At 40.0% G+C, this 25,119-nt stretch overlaps 1 protein-coding gene across 9 annotated transcripts in view; it reads right to left on the reverse strand.

Moving 5' to 3' along the window:
- rapgef2b (Rap guanine nucleotide exchange factor 2b) overlaps positions 1-25,119 on the reverse strand; it is a 177,143-nt gene that overhangs the window by 47,424 nt on the left and 104,600 nt on the right. For 8 of the 9 annotated variants that reach the window (XM_049484540.1, XM_049484542.1, XM_049484541.1 and 5 more), the window contains one exon: positions 3,807-3,938. In XM_049484540.1, coding sequence (XP_049340497.1) covers positions 3,807-3,938 — 132 coding nt within the window. Of the gene's footprint in view, positions 1-3,806; positions 3,939-20,478; positions 20,996-25,119 lie in introns of those variants that run through there. The other variant, XM_049484546.1, reaches the window with a different exon arrangement.

Below are 25,119 nucleotides of genomic sequence, written 5' to 3' on the forward strand. Positions count from 1 at the left end.
TGTGTTCCTGCAGCTGCTCTGAGCATCTTTCAGCGCAGACGGCTGCACAGACGAGTAACAAACGCATGGAAGAACACGCCATCACTGAACATTAATAAAACAACAAGTACCCATTTCAGGTTTACTGGGTTTTTAAATGCACACGGGGATTTTAAAATACAAAGAAAATCCACAGCTCTTCAGGAACTCCAGCACTCTAAATAAAGTGCTATTTTTACTTTTTTTATACATTAAATTAGAAGAAAATCCCACATTTTCTCTTTAGTATACATCATACATTTTCATGATAATTATGCCTCGCTCCATTAACTCATAAAAACGAGACATCTGAACATATCCGGGTCAAGTTTTCACTGTTTTAATTTTTTTTTACTTTATTCTATATCTCCTGAGTGGTGCAGCAGTCTACGTGTTGGCACTGCTGTCAGGAGTTCAGTGATTCAATCTAAGATGATGCCACAGCTGACTTTGGACATTCTGAGCAGGTAGGATGGCCCTTCCTCTCCATGACTCTTAATCACTTGAATGCACTGACCAGTGCACAATACTATATTATATCCAGAGCAATCCAGTCTGTTGTGTAACCCCAGATACAACAGAGCTCTAAACTATAGCTAGAGACTTCCCTTCCCTTTACACAGTGTGCAAGCAGTTCCTAAAGACATAGGGAAAAACATTTTTCACATATCATTATTTTCTGCAGGCTGAGAACAGTTAGAACACTGCAAGCTTTAGGGGACGCTTCCTATTCATGAGCATCCAATTATGGATGTGGCATAACACTGTTTCAGGCAAATGCTGTTTAGCAGTTGTGTCATATTGCTAAAAAAAATTCTGCATTTAATATAAAAATGCAAGCTATATAAATGCAGTAGAGAGTAGGGCTGCATGATATATCGTTTAAGCATAGTCATTGCGATGTGCGCATGCGCAGTAGTCACATCGCAGGATGTGCAATGTCACTTAAGGCAGTTAAATCAAACACGTCATGTTGCAATATTTTGATTCTTAACACAAGAAATAGATACACAATATTACATGCTTTTAATCCCAGAAATACCTTTTAAAAACTGATTTAAATGCCTGATTAAAGGGCCAATTACTGTTGTTTTGCTGTTTTCCTTGGGTTTCGAGTGCTCAGAACTGACTCAGCTCTTGATCGGTCCGGACATGAGACATGCATGGGTGGGGGCGGGGCTGGTAAAGTCATGCATTGTTCAATATCGCTGTAGGGCTAAGTATCGAAATTTGATACCAAAAAGGCACCAACTAAAATGTCTTGGTACTACAGAGGTCCAAAATATATAAAAAAAAAATTGGTGCCTATTTTCAATACTTACAAAAACACGCCAAATATGGAACATGTGCATATTGTGATAAAACCAACCACGACGACAGCCTGTTGCACACAAGTGTGAGAGCACGCAAAGCAACGCAGATCATTTAAATAGTCAACAATGCGCTGAAATCTATCAGGCGCTCGTGCTGTCTCTCTCTTTTGCTCACTTGCTCTCATTCGCAGAGTCTCTCCCTCACTCACACAGTCTCGCACGCTCTGTTGCTCACGCAGTATCTCACGCTGTCTCTTGCTTATGCAGTCTTTTAGACTCTGGATTTCTCAACTTATAACCATTTCAATGCAGTTTCAATTTCAGTGAATGTTAGATGACCATCTACGAGGGCTCAACACTGGACCATCCAGGTAAATCATTACCAAAAGTAGCGCACAGTTCACTAGGTAGCTTGCTAGATTACATGTTGGCCACCATGCTAATGGCCACGCCAATACGCGCCAACACGACATTAAATGTGTGTTACACAATCCCACAATGGACAACGGACAAACTTGGCAAACACAAGCAACTTGTTGCCTTCCCATATAAACACAGGTTAAGAGACAGAATAGAATGTGGTGCAATAGGAGGAGTGGAGTGAAGGGAGTAAGAGACACGATGAGTGAAGTAGGAAGTAAGAGAAGTGCAGCAAGTAGCAAGTGGAGGAATGCTGTAGAAATTGAGTGGAGGAGTGATGTAGGGAGGTGTGATTAGAGGGGTAGCGTAGGAGCAGAAAGAAGAAGGCAGAGTGGAGGCAGAGTAGAGCACTGGAGGAACATAATAGGAAACAAGGGGAAGAATAAGGTAGGGAGTAAGGGATGGAGAACAGTGGGGAGCAAATGGAGAACTGCAGTAGGAAGTAGAGGAGGAGTAGAGGAGGGAACGAGGCAGGCAGTGCTGTAGGGAGCAAAGAGAGGAGGAGTGCAGTAAGGGGCAGAATGGAGAAGTAGAGCAAGAAAAGAGGCAGGCAGTGCTGTAGGGAGTGAGAGGAGGAGTGCATAAAGAGTGAATAAAAAGGGCACAGCCTCCTTTCATCAGGACACCACACAGCTGCTAACGAGACTTAAACAGATGGTCATCAGACCAGGATCACAGAGTGGACACTGCAAACACACACAGACACACACACACACAGACCGACACACACACAGACACACACAGACACACACAAAGACCGACACACACACACACACACACACACAGACACACACACAGACACACACACAGACACACACACAGACACACACACAGACACACACACAGACACACACACACACACACACACACACACACACACACACACACACACACACACACACAGCAACAGCCCCAGCAACAGCCGCTCTTCCGTACTTCTGCACACAGCACAACTCTAATCCTGGAGCACATCACAAATGTACTCAGCAAATCAATTAAACAGCAAAGCAAACACCAACCCAAACACAATTAATCAGAGTTAGAGGCGCAGACACAGATACAGAGATACACGGGGGCAGCGCTGTGTTTATAAAGCCGACGGGTTCAATAACACTCTGGAGGAACGCTAGGACAAAATATTTGAATGGCACATATTGACCAACACTAAATCAGAACAAATCAATCAATATAACCTTCCTTAACCCCCGAATTACAACCAGAATCTTGGTTCAGTGTTTTCACACCTGCACCATTTAGTCACCCTTAAATATGACTCAGTTCCACACTTGGTTGCGATTTAACAACCAAAACAACCACACCAAGACCAGTACAAGGAGGTGATAGCAATCTAGTGCCAAATAAACTCTGCATTGTAAGATTCGTTTGTGGTCAGAATGTCTTCTGACCACATTTCCACCTACAGCCAGATTCAACTGGTATAACACCCATATATTTACTACAGCTATAAATCAATGCCATCTCTGCATTTCTGCTTTTGCTCTATGTTAAAGTGTACAGAAATATAAACTAGTGTAGAACACAGAACCTTTTTCCTGTATTTATTTTCTCGCTCCTACAGCACGTGAATTCAGACAAGAGCTAGCAAACAACACTGCAATCTGGCACTGAAAATGCAGGTTTGCTGACCTGGTCCATATCTTTTAAAGGATGAATATGCACATTATGATGGTCCGCTATATTTTAGGGTGTTTTCACATCTGTAGTCGGTTTCTGTGGTAAAATTCAGTTAACGAGTTTGTTAACTTGTTGATTTTATTCCCATGATTTGGTTACGGCAAGTGCAACAACATACATCACGACAAACAATGTGGGCTGTAGTAGTTATCTGGGTAACAAATCAGGTTAAACTGCACCTGAAAATCTGCTAAGCTCAAACATGAGGACTATATACTGTAGAGTTGGTTTGGGACCGGACCAAGCCCACCTCCTCTCATGGGTCTCAATATAATTGCTCTGGTCCAATTTTACTGTTTTCAGATCTGATAGAGAGCAGGTTACAGAGTGAGTGAAGCATCTGTAGGTCAGAGCATTTACCTGGTAGATGTCAGACAGGCTGCTGCTCCCAGAGTCGCTGGTGATGCTACATCCTGAGAGGCTGGAGGAGACGTGTGTCACCTGGGGGTGGATCCCGTCGGCCAGGTGCAGTCTGCTGAAGTCCGCCGGGAGCTGAGCAGAGAGTCAAAGAGAACATAATTTAAGAATGAGGTTTATATATTAACTTTTTTTTTTAAGAAAGAATCTTCTTTAGCACTTTTATTGTTAAGAGTTGTAAATAATCTAAAACATCTTAATCAAACAAGTCCTTTAAAAGATTTTAAGAAAACGCACAATCAAGGCTCTCAGAAGTGAGCCGCAGCAAGCACCTGCAGTGGCTTCTCCAGGGCCAGCTCTCAGATCCACTCAGCTAGCCTATCAGCTCAAACACGAGCGGACAGGGTCTTACACAGTCTCACACTGCGGCCCCCTTCACTCCCACCTCACACACAGCCCGGCTCCTAGCACGAAATGCCAACCAGGCCAACAGTCACTTCTCATCTGGGTGTCCCCGTCTCACCACCGCAGCCTGGGAGAGCAGAGGCATCTCTCCCAACACTGCAGACTCCTGATACAGGGTGGGTGAGTATTAAGACTGGAGTCTTTTCTTTCTGTAATTAGACGTGAAAATTGTAGACTTGCAGTTTTGCCTTCAGCAGAGAGGCACACTGTACTCAGTTCAGCACTGTTCAGATGATCAAACTAAAGAACCTTGATACATGTACATGAAAACTTTTATTAGAATTAAGAGAATTCATTATTTTATTATAACAGCAAGCAAGCAACTACAAATAACTAGCTCTGGTTCCATGAAGAACCTTCCATATTTTTCGCACTATAAGACGCACTTAAAATCCTTTAATTTTCCCCAAAATTGTCATTGCGCCTTATAATCCGGTGCTCCTTATGTATGAGTCAGTAAAGCCGCTCCGCTAAGATGCAGCATTATACAGGAGTTTCAGTTTAGTTCTCCAGCAGTATTATCATTAGACACTAACTGTGCTATGCGCTCGTTCATTGGTCATGCAGAGGTGAGTATCACCTGTAGCCTGATGCTAACCCCGGCTAGCACTGCTGGAACAGCATTAGCATTACCCAATAACCGTGCTAATCGCTAGCGATTAGCCACTAATTCTAATGCTCCAGCTTTAGTGGAAATCTGGAAATCTAAGATCACTATAAACAAACGGCAGCCAAATAAAGCCAAATTTCAGGAGAGAAATCTGTGTAGATTAACATCCAGCACTCATTTGACTTGCCTGACTCATCTAAAATATTTTTTTTTTTTAGAATTACAGTTCTGTTTACTTAACTTAGCTACCCCCACCCAGCGGTAAGAAACATTGCAACACCCCTGTTCCTTACTAAAGTCGCATAAAATGCGCCTTATAATCCGGTGCGCCTTATGTATAAAAATAGACCAAAAAAATAGACATTTATTGATTGTGTGCCTTATAGTGCAAAAAATACAGTAAGCTCTTTTGTTGCAGGCAAACTGGAATACAGGTGGTATGCTTTTGGAGCCTTATGTCTAGGAGTTCAGTGAACCACTTTGGACACAAATATCTATACCATAGCTCAGATCAGATTTGATCTTGACAGTTCAAATTAACAAATGTAAGTGACCTGTATCTGTGTGTAATGTGAATGAATCTGTCTCTGAAACCCCTTACATGCGCACATTGATGTGTATAAATGTTACCTTTTCACCAAAAACAAAAACGTCATATTTGAGAGACGACTTGTAGCTTTAAAAGGTGAAATGGATTTGTTTGCAGCTCATATGTGGAGCATCTTTTGCTGGAGTGGAGAGAAAACAGCTGGTCTGAAGTACATGTTCAGATCGAGGAGGTGAAAAAAGGCCAGGCGGTTTGCTTTTGCTGTTTTTGCAGTTATAGCTGCACAGCTGCACCAAGAGATGTGTGGGTACGAGAGAGAAGCACATAGCGCATGCGTTAGAGCAAAAAGATGCATGAATTCCGATTTAATTGATCACATTCGTGATGCATGTTCATGGATCAGATATATATCTGATTTAGAACCACATATGAAAGTGACTCAAATCTAATTTGAGGAAAGAAAAAAAAAACACACCCATAAAAAATCTGAACTGAGTCTTATTAAGCATTAAGTGTTGAATCCACAACCATGTTATCTGACCAACCACTCTTCTATTTTTTGAATATCCAAGCTCAGAAAACTGGGATTAGGGAGCACCTGAAGGAGAGAAGGTTGATTAGCAAAGCTGGTATGAATCCCACAACCCTGTTATAAATAACCAAGTGCTCTAACAACTGAGCCACCACTGCCACCTTCTCCCTCCAGTTATGATAGACCCTAGTAACCAACCTGTTCTCAGACATTTTAGACAAAATTAAATTAACAAAAATTGTTAAGTAGCTGGTTTCTCTTGGCTGCAAAAATTATCTATACAAATTAACCATTTTCCGGTCCATCTTTGGAAAGAAACGTTATAAAAAATAAATACACATTCAGCATTTCTGCAATGTTATATTAAAAGACTAATTAATTGAAAAAAAAAAAATGCAATATCCATGTGTTAGATAATTTATGATGTTATATTTGAGCTAGAAGAGAAAAATTCTCCATCAGAATTTAACCTTTAACCGCATATTCACCCCCCACAACTGAGAATTTCATCATAAGGCGATGGAAGTTGGTGTGTGCACACTCGCCAGAGATCAGCAGAAGACAGAAGTGCATGTGGAGGCTAGAGTGTTTGAACATGAAGACGGGCTTTGACAACAGAGCTCAGATAAAAGCCTCGGAACCAAATTCAGCTAATCTCGGGAAGCGCAAACACACACACACAGCCATCATCCTCAAACATTCACAGACTCTACTGACGGCTGTGTGTCTGTGCACGTTTTGCTACCTTTTTGAGGTCCAGAAGTCCTCACAAGCATAGTGGTATATTATGAATTGTCGGTTTGTGTGGACATTTTGATTGCGGACATTTTTTGATTGTTGATACATGACGTCAAATATCTATACATATTTTTTAAATATAGGTGCTCTAAGCTTCAAAAGACTTGCTCCACATATTTGACTCACTAAAATAAAGCTTCTTTACTCCGTGTGGCGCTGCTTTAATCAGATGAATAAGGTAAACCCGCAGTGAAGAATTTTTGTTTTTAAATTCTGTGAAACTGATGCCAATAAACCCATAATTCTTGGTATTTTTTCTTGAGATACAGTAAATTGAGTATAGTATAATTACAGTATTATGATATTGTTATCGTCGACAACATATTGTGATAATACTATATTATGAGATTTTTTTATATATATATATATATATATATATATATATATATATATACTTCAAATAGAAAAAAATCGAAGACAACTGATTTACTTTCTTTATTTGGTCATTGAGGTTGAGGTTATCGTTAGCTTAAGTATAAATAAGCTACAGCTATTATTATATTAATAGACGGGCTTCACAAGAATAGAAAAACCAACATGCGTGTGTTTATGTGAGCAAAATTGTTTTTTTTCCTTCTTCTTTTTCAGAGGCTATTGGATGTCTTCAGTCAGCTGAGTATAGCTTTCACATAAAATGCATCTGACCTAATTTCCACCCCCCCTTCCCTTAATCGCATACGTGCCGGAAATGCAGCCGATTCTCCTGAGAGGTGAAGAAGAGAACGAGCAAGAACTGAGAGGGAGAAAGAGGGAGAATGGAGCTGCAGCCCCAGCCTGTAGATAGGAAAAATAAATCTCCTTGAGCATTAAATTGATATCTGGAGCACAACTATCAGGCAAGGCATGACAGGACAAGAAGCCTTTAAGCTTACATCTACCTGCTGCTGTGTTACTATGAGGAGAAGTAAAATTCCACCTGGATTTATGATCATCTGAAGTTGCTGCAGTTAGTCAGGTCTAGGTTCAGCAACAGTATGTGCTGAAAGAATGAGGTCAGCTGACTACCTAAATATACTGAATATAGACCAGATTATTCCATCAATGGATTTTTTTTCTTCCCTGATGGCACGGCCATATTACAAGATGATAATGTCAGGATTCATGGGTTTGGAATTGTGAAAGAGTGATTCAGGGAGCATGAGATCATCATTTTCACACATGGATTGAGAGTTCACCACAGAGTCCAGACCTTAACCCCATTGAGAATCTTTGGGATAAGCTGGAGAAGAAACAATGCCACAGTAAATGCATGCAGCAATCAAAGCTAAAGCTTTTTTTGGGCCAAACAATTTAACTATGGCTAATATAATTTATTTTACTTCAATCTTTGACACGACTTTGATACATTAATTACATCATCACATGTTGATTTCTGGTAAAGCTTGGGATAAATAAATCTGGAAAGTGTAGTTGAATTCAGAAAGCAACAGAATGAGAAAGCATGGTCGATTTGCCCTTTTCAATAAGCAAAAACTAAAGGGACGTGACCAAACGCCAGCTAATCAGGTCTGCTCCATCATCCACAAGCTGAACTTTGCCAGCTAAACTCAACTGAAGCTAGTCACATTAGAAGGTAAAACACAAACCTATTTTACCAACCAGCAATAATGGAGATAAACAAACCTAAGTAACTGCTTGCAGGCAAGGCTAAAAGCTAATCAGCTACCTCACAAGTCAGATGTTCTACTTGGAAATTCAAAAAAGACACAAAAACCCTGAATTTAAAATCCAAGATGGCTGCCCCACACATCACCAGCTATAAGAGAAGAATTATTATACAGTTTATTATCACTTTTACATTTACACACAGTACAGTCCAATCTCTGAACATAATGTTTAGATGTGCGAAATGCTGTGTTTCGCATTGTAATCAATTGGTACTGCTAAAAATGCCAACCTAGAACAAAAAATGGGGAAATATTTTTGTTAGATTTACCATTAAACGGCTGTAAACAGTTGGTAAACCAGTTGTAGTTAACTCCAAAGATTTACTGTAATGTTTAACTGTTTAATTGCTTTCCAATTCCAAAATGCGACTTGCGATGCAATTGGAACGCAGCACAAATCTGGCAATTAATGAGTCCGTTAAATTAAGTTTACTTTAATTGAAAAAAAAAAAAAAAAACAGAACTTTGCAAGAATCCAGCCCTCCAGGACTCAAGCCACTCGCCACGGACTTGCATCATGCAAACTGTAGGTCTTTAGATTTCCATCTTTTCATGAAAAATGAACAAAAGTAGCAACAAAATTCATGCTTCGAAGTGGCTGCTGATGCTGGTTTTTGATGTACGACGTACTTTGTCAATTTTTCATAAAGTAATAGTATGTCATACCGAACATTTACTGTCTGAATGATGACAAGGGAGGAATGTAAAACTGCGTAAATTTGAATTTTCAAGCTGTGCAGGCCATGCCTTATCAAATGAGGCGAGTCCAGGATATTAGCGCAGTCACTGTGCTCTTCTTCATTCTCTCCGGATCCTCAAGGCCTTTCCCTGAGCTGTGCTGGCTGGCTGGCCGGATGCAGTCTGGCCCTGGAGGCTCTCTGGCTACTGAGCTGTAGGCAGATACTCCCCAGTCCCTTATGTCTCCACTCTGATACAAAAAGAGAGGCACTTAGGCCTCCGCTGCCATCAATTCAGCTCTCACCAGAGTCTGCACCAGCTTTTGGACTGCTGCTGACATGCGAAAGGCATCGCTACTCCACAGATGAGCGCAAGAAAAAAAAAAAAAAAAGTTAACAGGATTTCCAGAAGGTGTCTCTTTGTTTGTGGATGAGCCTGATTTACATGTGGAGTTCACAGTTCGTTCCTGGAGGAATTTCATTTACACCAAGAACTGTTTTAGCAGCGTTTTAATTACGCTACTTCGCAGCTGCCTGCATCTCCAAATGGGAAAGAAAGTGGTCTCTAAAAGACTCGTCAGTTTTTTCCCTTTTTTTCTATAAAAAAGTGGTTCTTCGCCATATGCTGAAGGTTCTTTCAACCAGCCCGAAGTAATGCGTAGTGACAGAGTGCCAGAAAAAAACATCACAGTTCAGACTGCTATCAAAGAGTGATGATTACACCTCACAAAGCATCAGCCTATACTTAGCGATCGAAGACACTGACCTAGTATAGATGTGCAGACCGAGTATGGAGTGTGAAATCTGACTGACTGACCAAGTACAGGCCACAAATTCCCGAGAGAGCAATAATACAACCTCCCCCAGCCCAACACCCACCAGAACATGCACTTGTCTCGAGAGCGAAGTGACCCACTAAGAAACACATTACAGTTCTGATGTGATGTTACTCTATATGAAAGCACCAATCACACCGCATTCAGCTGAAGCACTAGAGCATGATGAGCCTGGAGGCCATGAACTCCCCCATTGGAGAAGCCCCAACATCTCTCAAATGAGCCATTACCCCTCTAGAATACGACAAGCTGACCCCACCACCCGCCCTTTACAAGGCTTTACGCACAGTAGCAAGACAGTACTTCATGAACCCATGGCCAAACAGCAAGTATATTTTAGCATATGATATCTAGAAATCATATGTATCAGAGATAAAGGGGGAAGTATGGATCACTTCTTTGAAAAACTTAAATATTTTACCACATTAAAAACATTACAATTGAGATACTGTGCATCTCATTTATGTGGCCAATAAAAATGATATTTGGCGGCATGGTTTGGTAGTAGTAGGCATGCTTTGGTTGTCTGAATGGCTTGGCTGTTGGTATAGTTTGATTGCAGCCTTGGTTTGGTGGGAGTCGGAACGGTTTTGGTTGCAGCCTTGGTTTTGTGGCAGTTGGAATGGTTTGGTAGCAGGCTTGGTTAGGTTGTAGTTGGTATGGTTTGGTAGTAGGCTTGGTTTGGTTGTAGTTGGTATGGATTGGTGGCAGGCTTGGTTGGGTTGGTGTTGGAATGGTTTCGTAAGTAGGCTTGGTTTGGTGGTTGTTTGTATGAATTGGTAGCAGGCTTGGTTTGGTAGTTCTTGGTATGGATTAGTAGCAGGATTGGTTTGGTGGTTGTTGGGATTGGTAGCAGGCTTGGTTTGGTGGCTGTTGGTATGGATTGGTAGCAGGCTTGGTTTGGTGGCTGTTGGTATTGATTGGTAGCAGGCTTGGTTTGGTGGCTGTTGGTATGAATTGGTGGCAGGCTTGGTTTGGTGGTAGTTGGTATGAATTGGTAGCAGGCTTGGTTTGGTGGTAGTTGGTATGAATTGGTAGCAGGCTTGGTTTGGTTGCAGTTGATATGGATTGGTAGTAGGCTTGGTTTTGTTGTAGTTGGTATGGTTTGGTAGCAGGCTTGGTTTGGTTGTAGTTGGTATGGTTTAGTAGCAGGCTTGGTCTGGTGGTAGTTGGTGCTTTTAACAGCTCAAACTTATTGAGTGCAGTAAGCCTCTACTGTATGGCGTAACCACAAGGTTTAAATCTTTTAAAATAAGTCCTTTTTATGTGTCACAGGGGAAGAGAATAGGTGTCCTGCAGCTCTGTATGCTCAACATACAGGACCACAGCCTTAAAACTAGTATTTTTCAGTTTTTCTTTATGTTTGTGGTTTATATGCATGCACTAAACATTCTGCAATTTAGTTTCATGGTAGAATATTTTGTTCCATTATTTACTTTGTTCCATTACTATTATATCATACAAAACCAGACTGTAATTGACAATAGACAAAAAGTCTACAGATTACTGTTCTGTGCTGAACGTATACAAAATAAAACTTCACCATCTATTTGACTGCATTAGTATATATGTGATATTTAAAAAAAAAAAAAAAAAAAACTATTTTTTCCAGTGTCTTGCCAGTGATGAGTATAGCCATTTTGCTTACCCCTACAAGCAACATTTTCATAATGAAAGAATTACAACAAAGAGACACAAGACTACATGCTAAGGCTAATAAGTAAACAAGTACGTAAACAGATCAGATTAGGTCAATATGCTTCAGAATAATATCAAACCAATAAGATTTGATCTATAGGTATAGCCAGGTACAACAGTTACAGATCCCTCTGTCAAACAAAAACACACTGATTCATGTATTTTTAATGTGACTCTGCAGCCCAGGATTTAAACAAATATTGACAAACAGTCTAAAATGCAAATATGTAGTGTACGCACTCGGGCCCGCTAATGCTGACGCTAATAAGGACAAATGCATCTCTCCAGGGTTAACCATTGACACTGTGATTATAGGCAAAGCAATGCTTCAGTCGGCCATTTAACAGCAGAACCTTTAAAAAAAGAAAAACACTGGAGGAGTAATTCAGGTGATAAAGCGTAGGCGGGGTCTGCTTGCCACCCGAACGCAGCTCGCGGGGGGCAGTTTGACTTTGTATTTGTCTTAATTGGTGCGAGTGTTGGGATTTGGACAGCAGTCGATAAGTGTGTGTCAATAGCAATATCCTGGCTGTCTTCCCAAACCCACCCAGGGGTCCTCCCGCTGTCCTTTAGGTGCCCTTTTCACGCCTGCGCAGGCCACCACGCCACATAATAAAGACTTCATTCTCTCGCAACACTATTTAGGTCAGGCTTCAGTCAATTAACCCGATGGGCTTTTAGACCAGTACCGCACTGGTCACTAGATACCACTAGGTACAATACCACTATACGGGAGCCATAGGGGAACACTGAAAGCCTTTCAGACAGTGGAGTAAATGTGTGAGCTGATAAAGGCTGACACTACAAAGGACATTAATATTCGAGTAATCTACTCATTATAACTTAACTTAATACAGAAAGCAATTTAACAACAATTCATAGATTCAACTGAACAATAACAAACTATGAAAAGCCAATAAAACATGCAAAAAATCGTATGCAAAATTATAACAATGTTTCTTACTAATACTAGTAGGTAAATTTAAAATATATGTTAGTTTCAGAAGGGATATCATATCACAATATAAAATTACATTCACACTTTAAATTAAAATAATTAATATTGTTTAATTATTATTAAGTCTTGTCTTGATACATTTATTCACCAAAAATAAGGATCTGACAACAGTATTAGGAATTACTGAGCCGCATCTAGCTTGGTACAAAAAGCTGTTTGTAGGCTGTAAAACTAGGATTTTCCAAACGGTACCAAAGAAGTTTAAAACAAGGTTAGCATGGCATGTTAGCTAATTTGTTGGAGCATAAATCTGCCCAATTTAACTAATAAACATAATCAATAAGTACCGTATTTTTTGCACTTTAAAGCGTACTTAAAATCCTTTAATTTTCCCAAAAATCTTCAGTGCGCCTTATGTATGAATTCTACCAGTCAGGTTGTAAGGAGCAGTAAAGCCACTCCGCTGAAGTACAGCACTATACAGGATTTTAGTGAAGTTTCTCCAACACAGAGGCTGGAGCAGTATTAGCATTAGCTGCTAGCTCTTTCACAGCTCAGAGCTGGGTGTTATCGGCCTGTAGCTGGCTGCTAACCCACGATTGCAACACTAGAGTAGCATTAGCATTAGCTGCTAACCGTGCTGAGCACTAGCTCTTTCGGCCATTCAGAGGTGAGTATATCGGACTGCAGCCTGCATGTTTACTTTGGCTTACCGGAACACACAGGTATCATCAGTGTCACGGCTAGCAGTTAGCCGCTAATGCTATTATATTATTATTATATTATGCAAATTATACAGCATCTGCACAATAACATTAAGTTGACCCAAATCTTGAATACAAATATTGCAATATTAATATTATAATATGGTCAATCATTAAATTCCGGTAAAATCAGGTGAAAATCCAACAGATTTTGTCCTAAATTCTGAAGTTGGCTGATATCAGCTACAGTTGCTTTGGTGAAGCAAACATAATTTTTTAAGCATTAAAAACAATTATGTTTATCAATAACTGTACAAAAGTGGCAACATGAAAAATATTATATATTGACCCAATTTCCAATTATGTGTATGCTTAATTAATAGAACTTACGATGATGCACTCAAAAATCCCTCACAATTCACACATCAATTCAACAAAATTTAAATGAACAAAAAAGATCAACCAATATGATAAGGAAACTTACATATTTTGTGTCGTAACCTGCTTAGGAGATGTTTGCAACCTTTGGCCCACAAACAATAATGTTGTTGCATTAGGTATTATAAGCAGTTTAACATTTTTGCAATATCAATATTTTTCAGTGCATTCCTCACAATAATTATCATTGTCATGCATACAGGAACCTAATCCCTGCAAAATTTATAGAAAAAGCAACGTTTTAACTGGTTACTGTTCCCATTTTCCTTAATGGATTAATCACATTTGCCTGTAAGCCATGTCCAGACATCAACAGATGATAAACAATGCAGGATCACAGATTAATGTGAACAGTTAAACACGCATGATTTATAAGCTGCTTGTCTTTCCCAAAATTCCGCTGCAGTCCTAATGACCTACATTACCGGACAGCATCTGGGCTAGAGGCTGGTCCACAGCTCGGCGTGTAACTGGGTATGAGAGCACGTGTGGAATTGTGTGGGTATGAGTATGATGAGCATAGGGCTGCCACAAACGATTATTTTTATAGTCGACTAATCACCGATTATTTTTTATGATTAGTCGACTAATCGGATCATACGTTAATTGAATATAAAACACAGTTTATCACAATAGAATGCAGCTGCTATTATACAACCAACATTAGATTTCAGCTATATGCTAACTAAAAATAATAACAATTAAAATCATAGTTTGGTGATTTTACACCACACATGACTGATCTGTGAGTTTACTGCACCGAAAAGCACTGAAAACAGAAGCCACTGTCAGAATGAAATCCTTCTCTGTAGTTTATCGGTTTGGGACGGCATTTGTGACAACGTCTGGGTCCGGATCCGGATCGCGGTCCGCCTATTAGTGACCTCTGTTTTAAAGCTATCAAGATGAGTAAGTTAAGTACTAAGTTAACGCTCTGTTTACGCTAATTTTAGCAGCTTAATAGCAATTTAGCTTCTTCGTCATTTAATCAGCCACAACATGCCTCCTTTTCAGGTGCTCGTGCATCGCGGTTGTGCTGCCGAGGAAGGCAAGTTCTTCATTGCAGATATTGCATTGCACGCGTTTCACTTTTATTTTCTTGGTGATCCCACACTTTTGAGTTCTGTAGCGGGGTAGCCATGAAACCAGAGCCTGTCTGTATAATGTCCTGAGATGTCGTCCACTACCTACCCCGGTTTCCACTACTGCGCATGTGCGTCCAGGACAGAAAGGCAGTCGCAGCAGTTTGGAGAGAAAAACAAAGAAAAAAAAAAAAACGACTAATCGACTATTAAATTAGTCGTCGACTATTTTAATAGTCGACATAATCGTGACTAGTCGACTAATCGTGGCAGCCCTAGATGAGCATGCGTATAGTTTAAGGGTTGGACAATATGTCAATATTGCAATATATTGCATAATTTTAAGCATTTCGTATCCCTATGCACAGTCAATTTTTTATATATTTATTTTAAAAATAGGCGCTCTACACTCCCTAAGATCTTTAATTGGCTCCCCCCCTCCAGTCACTCAATTTGACTTCCTAAAATTACATTACATTACATTACATTTGGCAGACGCTTTTGTCCAAAGCGACTTACAATATTGAAGTGCAAATAATAGAAGAGGTTAAGTACAAAAATAATAGAAGTTAAAAATAAAACATCTATAGATAGGGCCTTAAGGAGGTCAGAGGGAAATAATGGGATAGAGGAGTAGAGAAGAGGAAGAAGGAGATGAGGTTAGAATTAGTTAGTTTGTTAAATTACTGCTTCATTACTCAACGTGGTGGTGCTATAGTCAAACCAATAGAGTAAACCTGCAGTAAAGAACATGGGTTTAGCCAAATTCTGTGAAACTGACACTATAAATACTAATTCCTGGTATTTGCCCCTTTCTTTTAGTATTTTATACTCTTTATTAACACATATGCAATTAATTATTACAGAAAATTGTCTCGTGATATATTAAGCATCCCGATATCATTGTTATCGTGGGCAACATAGCATGACAATATCTTACTGCGAGATGCCCTGTGATTCCCACCTCTAGTACGGTGGGCAAGAGTGTGGGTGTGAAGCAGTGTTAGCAGTGTGGCATTAGAGGAAAAAGGCTGACACTGGAGGACCAGAGGATGCAGACCTATCCCATAAGCCCCGGCAGCACTCCAGGGGCCTCTCGCTTTCCTGAGCCGAGAGGATCAAGAGATTAAAGCGCTTTAGTGGGGAGTCAGATTAAACAGGGCAGATACTGTCTCACATATACAGTACACACACGCGCACAAAAACACATACATAACCTCATTAATATAGCTTTATATTCATACATACATAGAGATGACAGCAAGCATCATTAGCATATTATAAAAACACCTATGCTACTGCTCATGACAGCATGAACAAGAATAGTTCATTATTTAAAAAAAAAAAAACTGTGATACATAACATTTTTGACAAGCTTTTTTATGTTGGGATAACAGGATTAAAACTAAATAAAACATAATATTTAAAAACGATAACTATGACGGAATCAAATACTTAGTGACAAAGTCAAAGACTGACAAACAGAAAAAAATATTTATAAGAAATGTTACTTTTAGACTTTCTCTGCAATTATTTTAAAGCAAACTACCTAGTTTAATATTTTTTTATGTTTTTGACATAGTTTAATATCTAACAAGGAGTAATCCATCTATGCATTCTATGATCATTAGCTTGGTGTCAGTTTACACTTGATACAGACGTGTGCCTATGCCTGAAGACTTGAAGGCAGCAGAGGTGTGGCGCATCACATGACTTTCAGACCAACTTCAGAAAGTTCTGTATCTATTAGTGCTGGGCGATATGGGAAAAATCATATATCATGATCTGGGCAGAGAAATAAAAGTCAAAGTATCCTGCTATTTAAAAGAATGAAAACTTAATAACAATAATAATATAGTTCTGCATACTAGAGTTTAGATTGTCTGCCCGAACCCGAGCCTAAACGCGATTCTGACTGACCCGATGCACCAATTTGGGCCAGCGAGAATTCTCACCTCTTTTCTGGCGCGCCATCGGGTTCGGCTAAAGAAAATAGTCGGTAGTGTGACGTAGAACTAGGATCAATGTAAAAAATCACACTGTGATCACAACTTTTGTGCGGATCCTAAAGTTAAAGCTCATGGCGCTTCTTCTACTGCTTACGGCCTGCATGACGTGCAGTCTCTCAGCCTGCCAGTCAGACAACAGTGTCAGCATATTAATTGCGTGCGTTTTCCTAAAGGACAAACCACTCACACATGGGGATGACCTCTTAGCACAGATTAAAAAAATCACACAGTGCCTGTCTGGCTTAAAATAGTTAGATACAGCTATTAAATTAATAAATCAACATTCATTGAAAATACCAGTGAAAAGTTCTGTATGCTAAATAACAAAAAAGGCAGCACAACTAGAAGCTAATAATAAAAACAGAAAAATAGATATGAAATTGAAAAAAACAACAACTAACTAAGCTCAAAATGCTAAAAGAAATATAATTTAACTAATTCTAAAAGATCAAAACGAAATAGTGAACACTCAAAGCAGTAGCTTAAAGACAGAATATAAAGCTTTACCAGCGCTATGAGATGCAACACCTATAGAACGAAGGATCAGCGGCAGCGTGACAGTTTTAGAGAAATAATTAAAATAAAAAGGAATATAAGGTGAGCCTGGAAGGTGTCCAGAATCTCTCTAAACTCTAACTTTCTACAAACCAATCAGTTTCAAATATAGGAAGATGATACCCATGTAAGTGATAAGGACAGAATATAGAAAATTCTTTGGCTGTGGGTGCCCTTACATCTTAATGCCTTGCACCTTGGAAGATATGTCCTGGTATTGCCAAAATGTAAATTTTTCAGCCAATACAATTCGGAGAGTACAAAACCAGTTGTTTTAATGCAGACTAGCAGGTCTGTAACAGCAAAAATCTGTGTTTCAGCAGGTTACTGTTTAATTCATGGTGTGTGTGACTTGTGAATTGTGGTTTATAATAAATATACCCGTATCTGTCATGTCAGAGTTTCACTGGAATCAATAAAAAAAAAAGTTGTTTTCTTGAGACACATCACGGAATTGTCATGGTTACTGATCTCATACTAAGATATATAATTACTGTCTCATCTCTACAGCCAGTATCCATATTCTGATTAAGCAAGGTATTAGAAGTACACCAGCATGATCACCATAAGCTGTAAATTAAACACATATAATCAGACGTTTAGGAGCTAAGGCTAATCACACACACACAGCATCTCTGATAATGAGCTCCAATCAGCTATGCTCTCAGCTCTGCTGATGAGATGCATCACCTGCATCATGCCAAATGCTGCCTATACACTGAGAGAAGAACAGAGAGAGGGAGAGAGAAACACACACGCACACACAGCTTGGAGATACATGAAATCTATAGTGGAATATTGTGATATATTGCACACTGATTTTCAGTGTTAGCAATTATTTGATATATAATGGATATGTGAATATTATATCTAAATAGTATGTACTAATACTCATCTCTATAACAATAACAATATTAAGAAGACTGTTTCTGCATGTATGTTTTTTACGGTATTCCATAGGGATGCACGATGATATCAAAATGACATTGATATGGCCAATATTTCAAGCTGATATTTGCTGACAAATTTACTGTATGCCAGAAAACGTCCAGGTAAACAAAGCTCCATTTGGACAACACTGGCTGTGCAATGTTAAAATTAATTTAATTAAGCTACTTTTAAGTTGTTGTTTTTTTTATTCGTTTTAAAGTTCTAAACGTAGGTGTAGTTCTAAATGTGTAATATCAGATATCGGCCTTGAAATCCCCCATTGGTGCACCCCTTGTATTCCATGAGGTTCCTTGAATGTTACTAGCTGGGTTCTATGGTATCCAGACAATTTGTTTGTAGTATTAGGTGTAGGGGTGGGCGATATAGCCCTGAAATAATATCATGAATTTTCACAGTATTTCACAGTAACGATACTCTTGGCAACATGACAAAACATAAAAAAAAAAAAAAAAATTAAAAAAATATTTCAATAATACACTACTGCAACTAAATGAAAATATTATATGGCACACCCCTAACTGAGATGTTACATTTTTTTTTTTAAGAATTTCAGATTGCAACAGATTTTGCTTAAAAAAAAAAAAAAAAAAAAAATCACAATATTCCAAAATAAGAGATTGTTGCCTACGATATGATATGGCCCACCCCTAAATAGGTGGTTGCTATATTGTTGCTAAGTGGTTAAAATAGTATCCAGGTTGTTTTCTGTGGATGCTAGATTGGTGCAACAATGTGACAAGATCTTTAAAGCTCAGAGGGTTAAGGGCCCTCTGAAAGGAATTCTATTGGCAATTCCATAGGGTGCTTTCACAACTACTTTATCTGACAACATTCTACAAACTAATTCATGTCAACTATACAATAAGGTAGCCCTCACAGGTGAGGGTGACGGGCTGCAGTAAAGTTTTTAAATGTAAAACCAAAATTAACCTGACAAAATGTACACAATATACAATGGACAAATCAAGACCCAGTCGCAAGGCTTGTTTTTGGCATGACAGTGACACTGAAATCAAGGAGCCACTCCCATCCCATAAGATTTATTATCCCATGTGAATCCGTCGCTAACATCACAGACGTCACGCGGTAAAATTAGCTACATTATCCCACCTGAGTAGTGTGGGATAATAACTAATCCCTTCTGAATAGATGAGCTTAGGTCAGGTTTGTAAGTATGTATGCATCCATATCCATGTGGGAATTCTGAGTAGAGAAGATTTGCAACCTTTTTTAGATACATTTCTTCTGATATCTGAGGAAATGTGGGAATTTCTGGGAATAATTCATAGCCACATTTAATTGTAGCCAGCTTTATGTACGTACACACACACACACACACACACACCATGAATTGCATCCCAAGAAAATGACTCTCATTCACGCCTGCTGACCAGCTACACTTAGCTATCTTGTTCCAGCACAGTCTCTCTCTCTCTCTCTCTCTCTCTCTCTCTCTCTCACACACACACACACACACACACACACACACACACACACACAGCATATATACTACATACGCACGTCATCCATACTGTGTAACAATGCTGCGAGCAATGCCATCAATGTGTGTGTGTGTGTGTGCGTATGTTCTCACACACTGATGACACACATTACGATCTGTCTTTCAATGGCACAACCCTATTCAAACACGTACACGCGCGCGCGCGCACGCACACGCACACACACACACACACACACACACACACAAACACACACAAACACACACACACACAAACACACACACGGACACACTTCCAAAGGTTGTCAAATACAAAGAATAAGCCTAATACTGCACATACACACATGCACGCGCACACACGCGCTGACGCCCACTCATGCTTGCACTGTCAAGCCACACACAAATCTGCACCAATCTGCACGATCAAGTTGCATCTGACTGGAACTCCCCCTTCCACCTTAAACAGTGCAGCAGTTACGTTGTGGCACCTGGCGCCACAACGTAACAGCTGCACTGTTTAAGGTGGAACGGGGAGTTCCGATTATGGGGGAAATAAAAAGCAATGAGAGTGCACTCATCCATCCATGCATTATTGCATCCATTTATCTGTCCATCCATCCATCCATCCATCCATCCATGCATCCCTTCACAAAATCAGGCTAATCCCATCCTCAGACGCAGATACTCACGGGGCTTTTATCAGCCTGGCTCGAGACTCCATGGCCGCCGCCGCTCGCTAATGGCTTCATAATGGTGGAGGCGCAAAGACAGGCTGGAATATTAGCATCGTGCACTTCCCAAAAAAATCAACCTTAAAAGCACTAAAAATCCCAAAAAAACGCTGTTCCAACACCGCTATCCCTCCACTGGGGGTCTTATCCTCCTCTGTCAAGCCGCCCCCCCTCCAAGCACTCGCTCTTCTGTCTCCCACCCCCCTTCTCTCTCTCCTCCCTTCTGGAGATGCTCCGGTTCTCGGCTCGCGGGTTTTCACGAGCGCAGCTCAGGCAGATTTACGGATCTCTCCCTTTGCTCCAGCGCATCTATCCCTCCATCCGAGGCAGGAAAACGATAGAAGCGAAGGATGGTGATGAGTGGAGGAAGGAAAAAAAAGTAGGGAAAAGAGGGAGGGGCCAAAAAATTGAGGTAATTAGGTAAGTCTCCTCCACCAATCAGAGAGCGGCATGGTGGTGGGGGGATGGAGGGGAAGGAGGGGGAAAAACAAAAATGGCTGACGGCACTTTCACTCACGTTCACACACTCACTCACACACGCAAACGCGTGCGCGCGCTAGCGAGAAGCTTTACGCGTCATTAGATTAGCTAGGCGGAAGATAGAGAGATGAGACTCTTTGTTAAACACGCGCGAGGCAAGCAGGCAGCAGGGTGATTGTGTGTGTGAGAGAGAGAGAAACAGAGTGTGTTTTTAAATGTGAGGGGAAAGGGGGGGTAGACTGGAACCTCCTCCCTAATGCTTCGAGGGTCGCCACGGGTGCCTACTATTCTGCACACACACACACACACATACACACACACCCATTAAAGGGATGAGAGAGAAAGCAAGGAAGAGAGAGGGGAGGGGGAGTGGTAGACAGTGACGGGAATGCAGGGATACAGAGAGGATGAGAGGGAGGACCAGTACAGAGATAGAGTGCGAGTGTGAAGGCAGAGAGATGGGAATGGGGAGATGAAGGAATGGAGGGAGGATGGAGAGAAGGATGGAGAGAGGGAAAATATGCGACCGGAAAAAATATTAGGAAAGAGAAAAGGTAAAATGGAGTGGAAGTGAGGAAACTGCAGGCAAAGAGAGATGAGCAGGAACAAATGGGAAGAGAGAGATGGAAATGGAGGAATGGGGAGAGACAGAAATAAGGGGATTGAGATGGGAATGGGAAGAGAGATGGAAAGTTTGGAATGGGAAGAGATAAAAAGGGAAGGTGAGAAAGTTGGGAATAAAAGAAGAGCAATGGGAATGTGAAAAAACGTTTGGAATGGGATGGAAATGGGGAGAGAAACATCAGGGTGAGGAAGTAGCAATTGAGAATGGAAAGACATGGGAATGGGAGGAGAGATATAGAGAGAGGAAGAAATGGAAAAACAGTGGGATGGAAAAGGAAGAATGGCAAGAGCAATGAAGAAGAGATAGGAACAAGGTTGGAAAAAGAGTGAAAGCATGATGAGGTAGATAAATAAATAGTTAAACATAAAGACAGAATTTGAAAAAGGAAAGAGAGTGAAAGAGAGAGAGAGAGAGAGAGAGGGATAAGTGCGGTTAGCCCTGTGAGAGTAATGTCATTATCACGCTCCCCGCCGCACACCACCAGGGCTGCAGGCAGTTGGCATGGCAACCACGGAGGAGAGCCATTTCCTGGTCGGATTGGAGGGAGGGTGTGAGAGCGAGTGCGAGAGAGAGGTATAGAGGTATAGAGAGTGTGAGAGAGAGACAGGGAAAGACAGAGGTAGTGAGAGTGAGTAAGTGCGAGGGACAGAAAGTGAGTGCGCAACAGAGAAAGAGTGAGAGAGAGTGACTGTGAGAGCATGAGAGAGCAACAGATTGAGACTGGTATAGAGAGTGTGAGAAAGAAACAGAAAGAGAGTGAGAGAGAGTCTGGAGAAGCGCGAGAGCAGAGTGCTATTGCTATATGAGGAACAAAAAGAGACGACGAGGGACAACAGAAGCAGCTTGGCGTCACTGCTGTACAAAATATAAGGGTTGCTATGACAACACTGCCACTCTGACTCCCAAAACACGACACACACTTGTGCACACACACTCTCGCGCACTCTTGCGAGCATGCACACACTTGCCCTGGCAGCTGACTGCCCAGTCCGCCCACACATGACCCTCCAATGCTCTGATGACGAAAGTAAGACCACCCCTCCATGCCCTAAAACAACACACACACACACACACACACACACCTTTACCCTGCAAAAAAGGCATCCTTCAATCATGTGGATACACAAACATCGTAGCTTAACGTAACCTGCCCTACGTAACAGTGAGACCATCCCCCCATGCCCTAAACACACACACACACACACACACACACACACACACACACACACACACACACACACACACACACACACACTCACAGGCTCTTATTTTCAGATTGAGATGAAAGCCCTGATATTTCTCCTTACCCCCCCTCGACCTCCCGCCCCCCAGCCTGACACCCAATATGATAATAACAAGCTTTTAAAATAACAAAGGAAAAGAGAACAATGGCAGCCAAAGGGCAGCCCAACAATGGCCAGCGCCCGTCCAGATGACTTATGCAGCGTCCACCGTCTAAACGCTGCCTCGTAAAAGCCAGGGATCAATCAGTGGGAATTTTACAGGCCGGGAAAAGTGCAGGACGTTAAACACAAAGAGACCCAGACAGACGACACGAGTGGACCGAGGACCGGACCCTATCGACTGTACAGTGTCAAGTTTACTGTGAGCTCGTCCTGCAGAACCGACCGCAGTAATGGACACAATAATGGACAGTAAACCAATGAACCAGAACATAAACACTGGCTGTATAGGTAGAGGTTATAAAGCCTGAATGTATGATGAGCACATTATTATTATTACGGTACTTAAAACATTTAAAAAGAGACAAGGATCGTGAAGATGGTGGAGTTATTGGTAGTACAAAAATAGGGGTTTGATGAGGTCCTGAATTAAGCATTCCCAAACAATCTACACATTATTTGTTTAAGTTTATGTATTCCAACCACAATTAGAACACAAATAAAAGTTAACCAATTATTAAAATATCTATTTTAAAAAGGACAAATTATGGGGTTGTAAAGGTCTTGTCCAGTGCAGTTTGAATAGGACATTTCTAAATTATGTATACATTATGCATGAATGTTTATTAATTCTGACACATTTTGTGAGGAAATTAATAATAATTTAATGTTTTTTTTGTGTTGAGAAAAACATTCATCAATCATTAAAATATCGATTTAAATAAGCAAAGATTATGAGTTTTCAATGCAGTCTAAATAGTACGTACATTATACATTAATACATAATACATTAATGTTTATTAATTCTGACCTTAATTAGACACATTTTGAGAGGAAATTAATAATAATTTTACGTTTTATTTGTGTGTTGAGAAAAACAGTCATCAATCATTAAAATATTGATTTAAAGAAGCAACGATAAGGAGTTTTCAATGCAGTCTAAATAGGACATTTTTTAATTATGTATATATTATACATTGATTAATGTTGATTAATTCTGACCTTAACCAGACACATTTAGTGAGAAAATTAATAATTTAACTTTTTTTGTTTTTAGAATAATTCTAAAGATCTATTTAAAAAAAAGCACAATTTATGAGTTTTCAATAGTCTGTTAAACACAATAGGCACAATTAACACTTTGTTACCAAAATGTTATGCAAATTATTGAACATAAATTACAAATAATATTACCTACATTTATATTTAAACACAGGTTTATCCTAATCTTGTTCTTTGTTAAATACAATGTGAATGTGAAAATCTACAATTTCTCCAGTCACTGTGTATTAACATTGATTCATCATGACCATAGATTAGACCATAACTAGAGGTACAGTATTTTGTGTGATTCACAATGTTTACTTTGTTGATAAACTGTTATCCACATCGCTGAGCATTAATTATGCATGAATACTCACATTTTAGTTATTGTTAGTGTGTAACTGGCCACAGTTTGACTCATGTTTTATTGTGGATTGTAGATGGCTCCAGGCATATTGCTTAATGTAAGATTATGAAGGTAATAAGAGTGTAATAATCACTAATACATCAAGCAGCATTCAAGAGGTTCTACTTTAAAAAAGATTTAATAAGTCAATTTAATCATTAATTCACCATATATTCATAACTACTACACTTTAAACTGAACATCTACTATACAACATGGACAAACGTATTGGGGCACCTGCTTATTCATTGTTTTTTTTTTTAATCAAGAATTTATTCTTCTTTTGAAGGAGTAACTGTTTCTACTGTCTAGGGAAGACTTTCTAATCAATTTTGGCACATTGCTGTGAGGAGTTGATTGCATCCAGTGACAAGCCTTTTAGAGACAGTGAAGGTTGTGAACACAGTGAACTGTCAGAGGAATTTAATGTTAAAAAAAAAAAAAAAAAAAAAAAACTTCAAAGTAAAAGGTACATTTGAAAAAGCAAAATCTGTTCAGAATGATGTTAATTAACACTGCAACACTGAAGAAGCATAGACATATTACTTAAGAAAAATGCTTATTAAGAACAGCTGTACAAAGGCACTGCAAGTCAAGTGCATAATGTGGACAAGTGGAGGAGCTCACGTGTGTATGAGCCT

The sequence above is a fragment of the Astyanax mexicanus genome, chromosome 10, assembly GCF_023375975.1.
Source record: "Astyanax mexicanus isolate ESR-SI-001 chromosome 10, AstMex3_surface, whole genome shotgun sequence".
Classification (NCBI taxonomy): Eukaryota; Metazoa; Chordata; class Actinopteri; order Characiformes; family Acestrorhamphidae; genus Astyanax; species Astyanax mexicanus.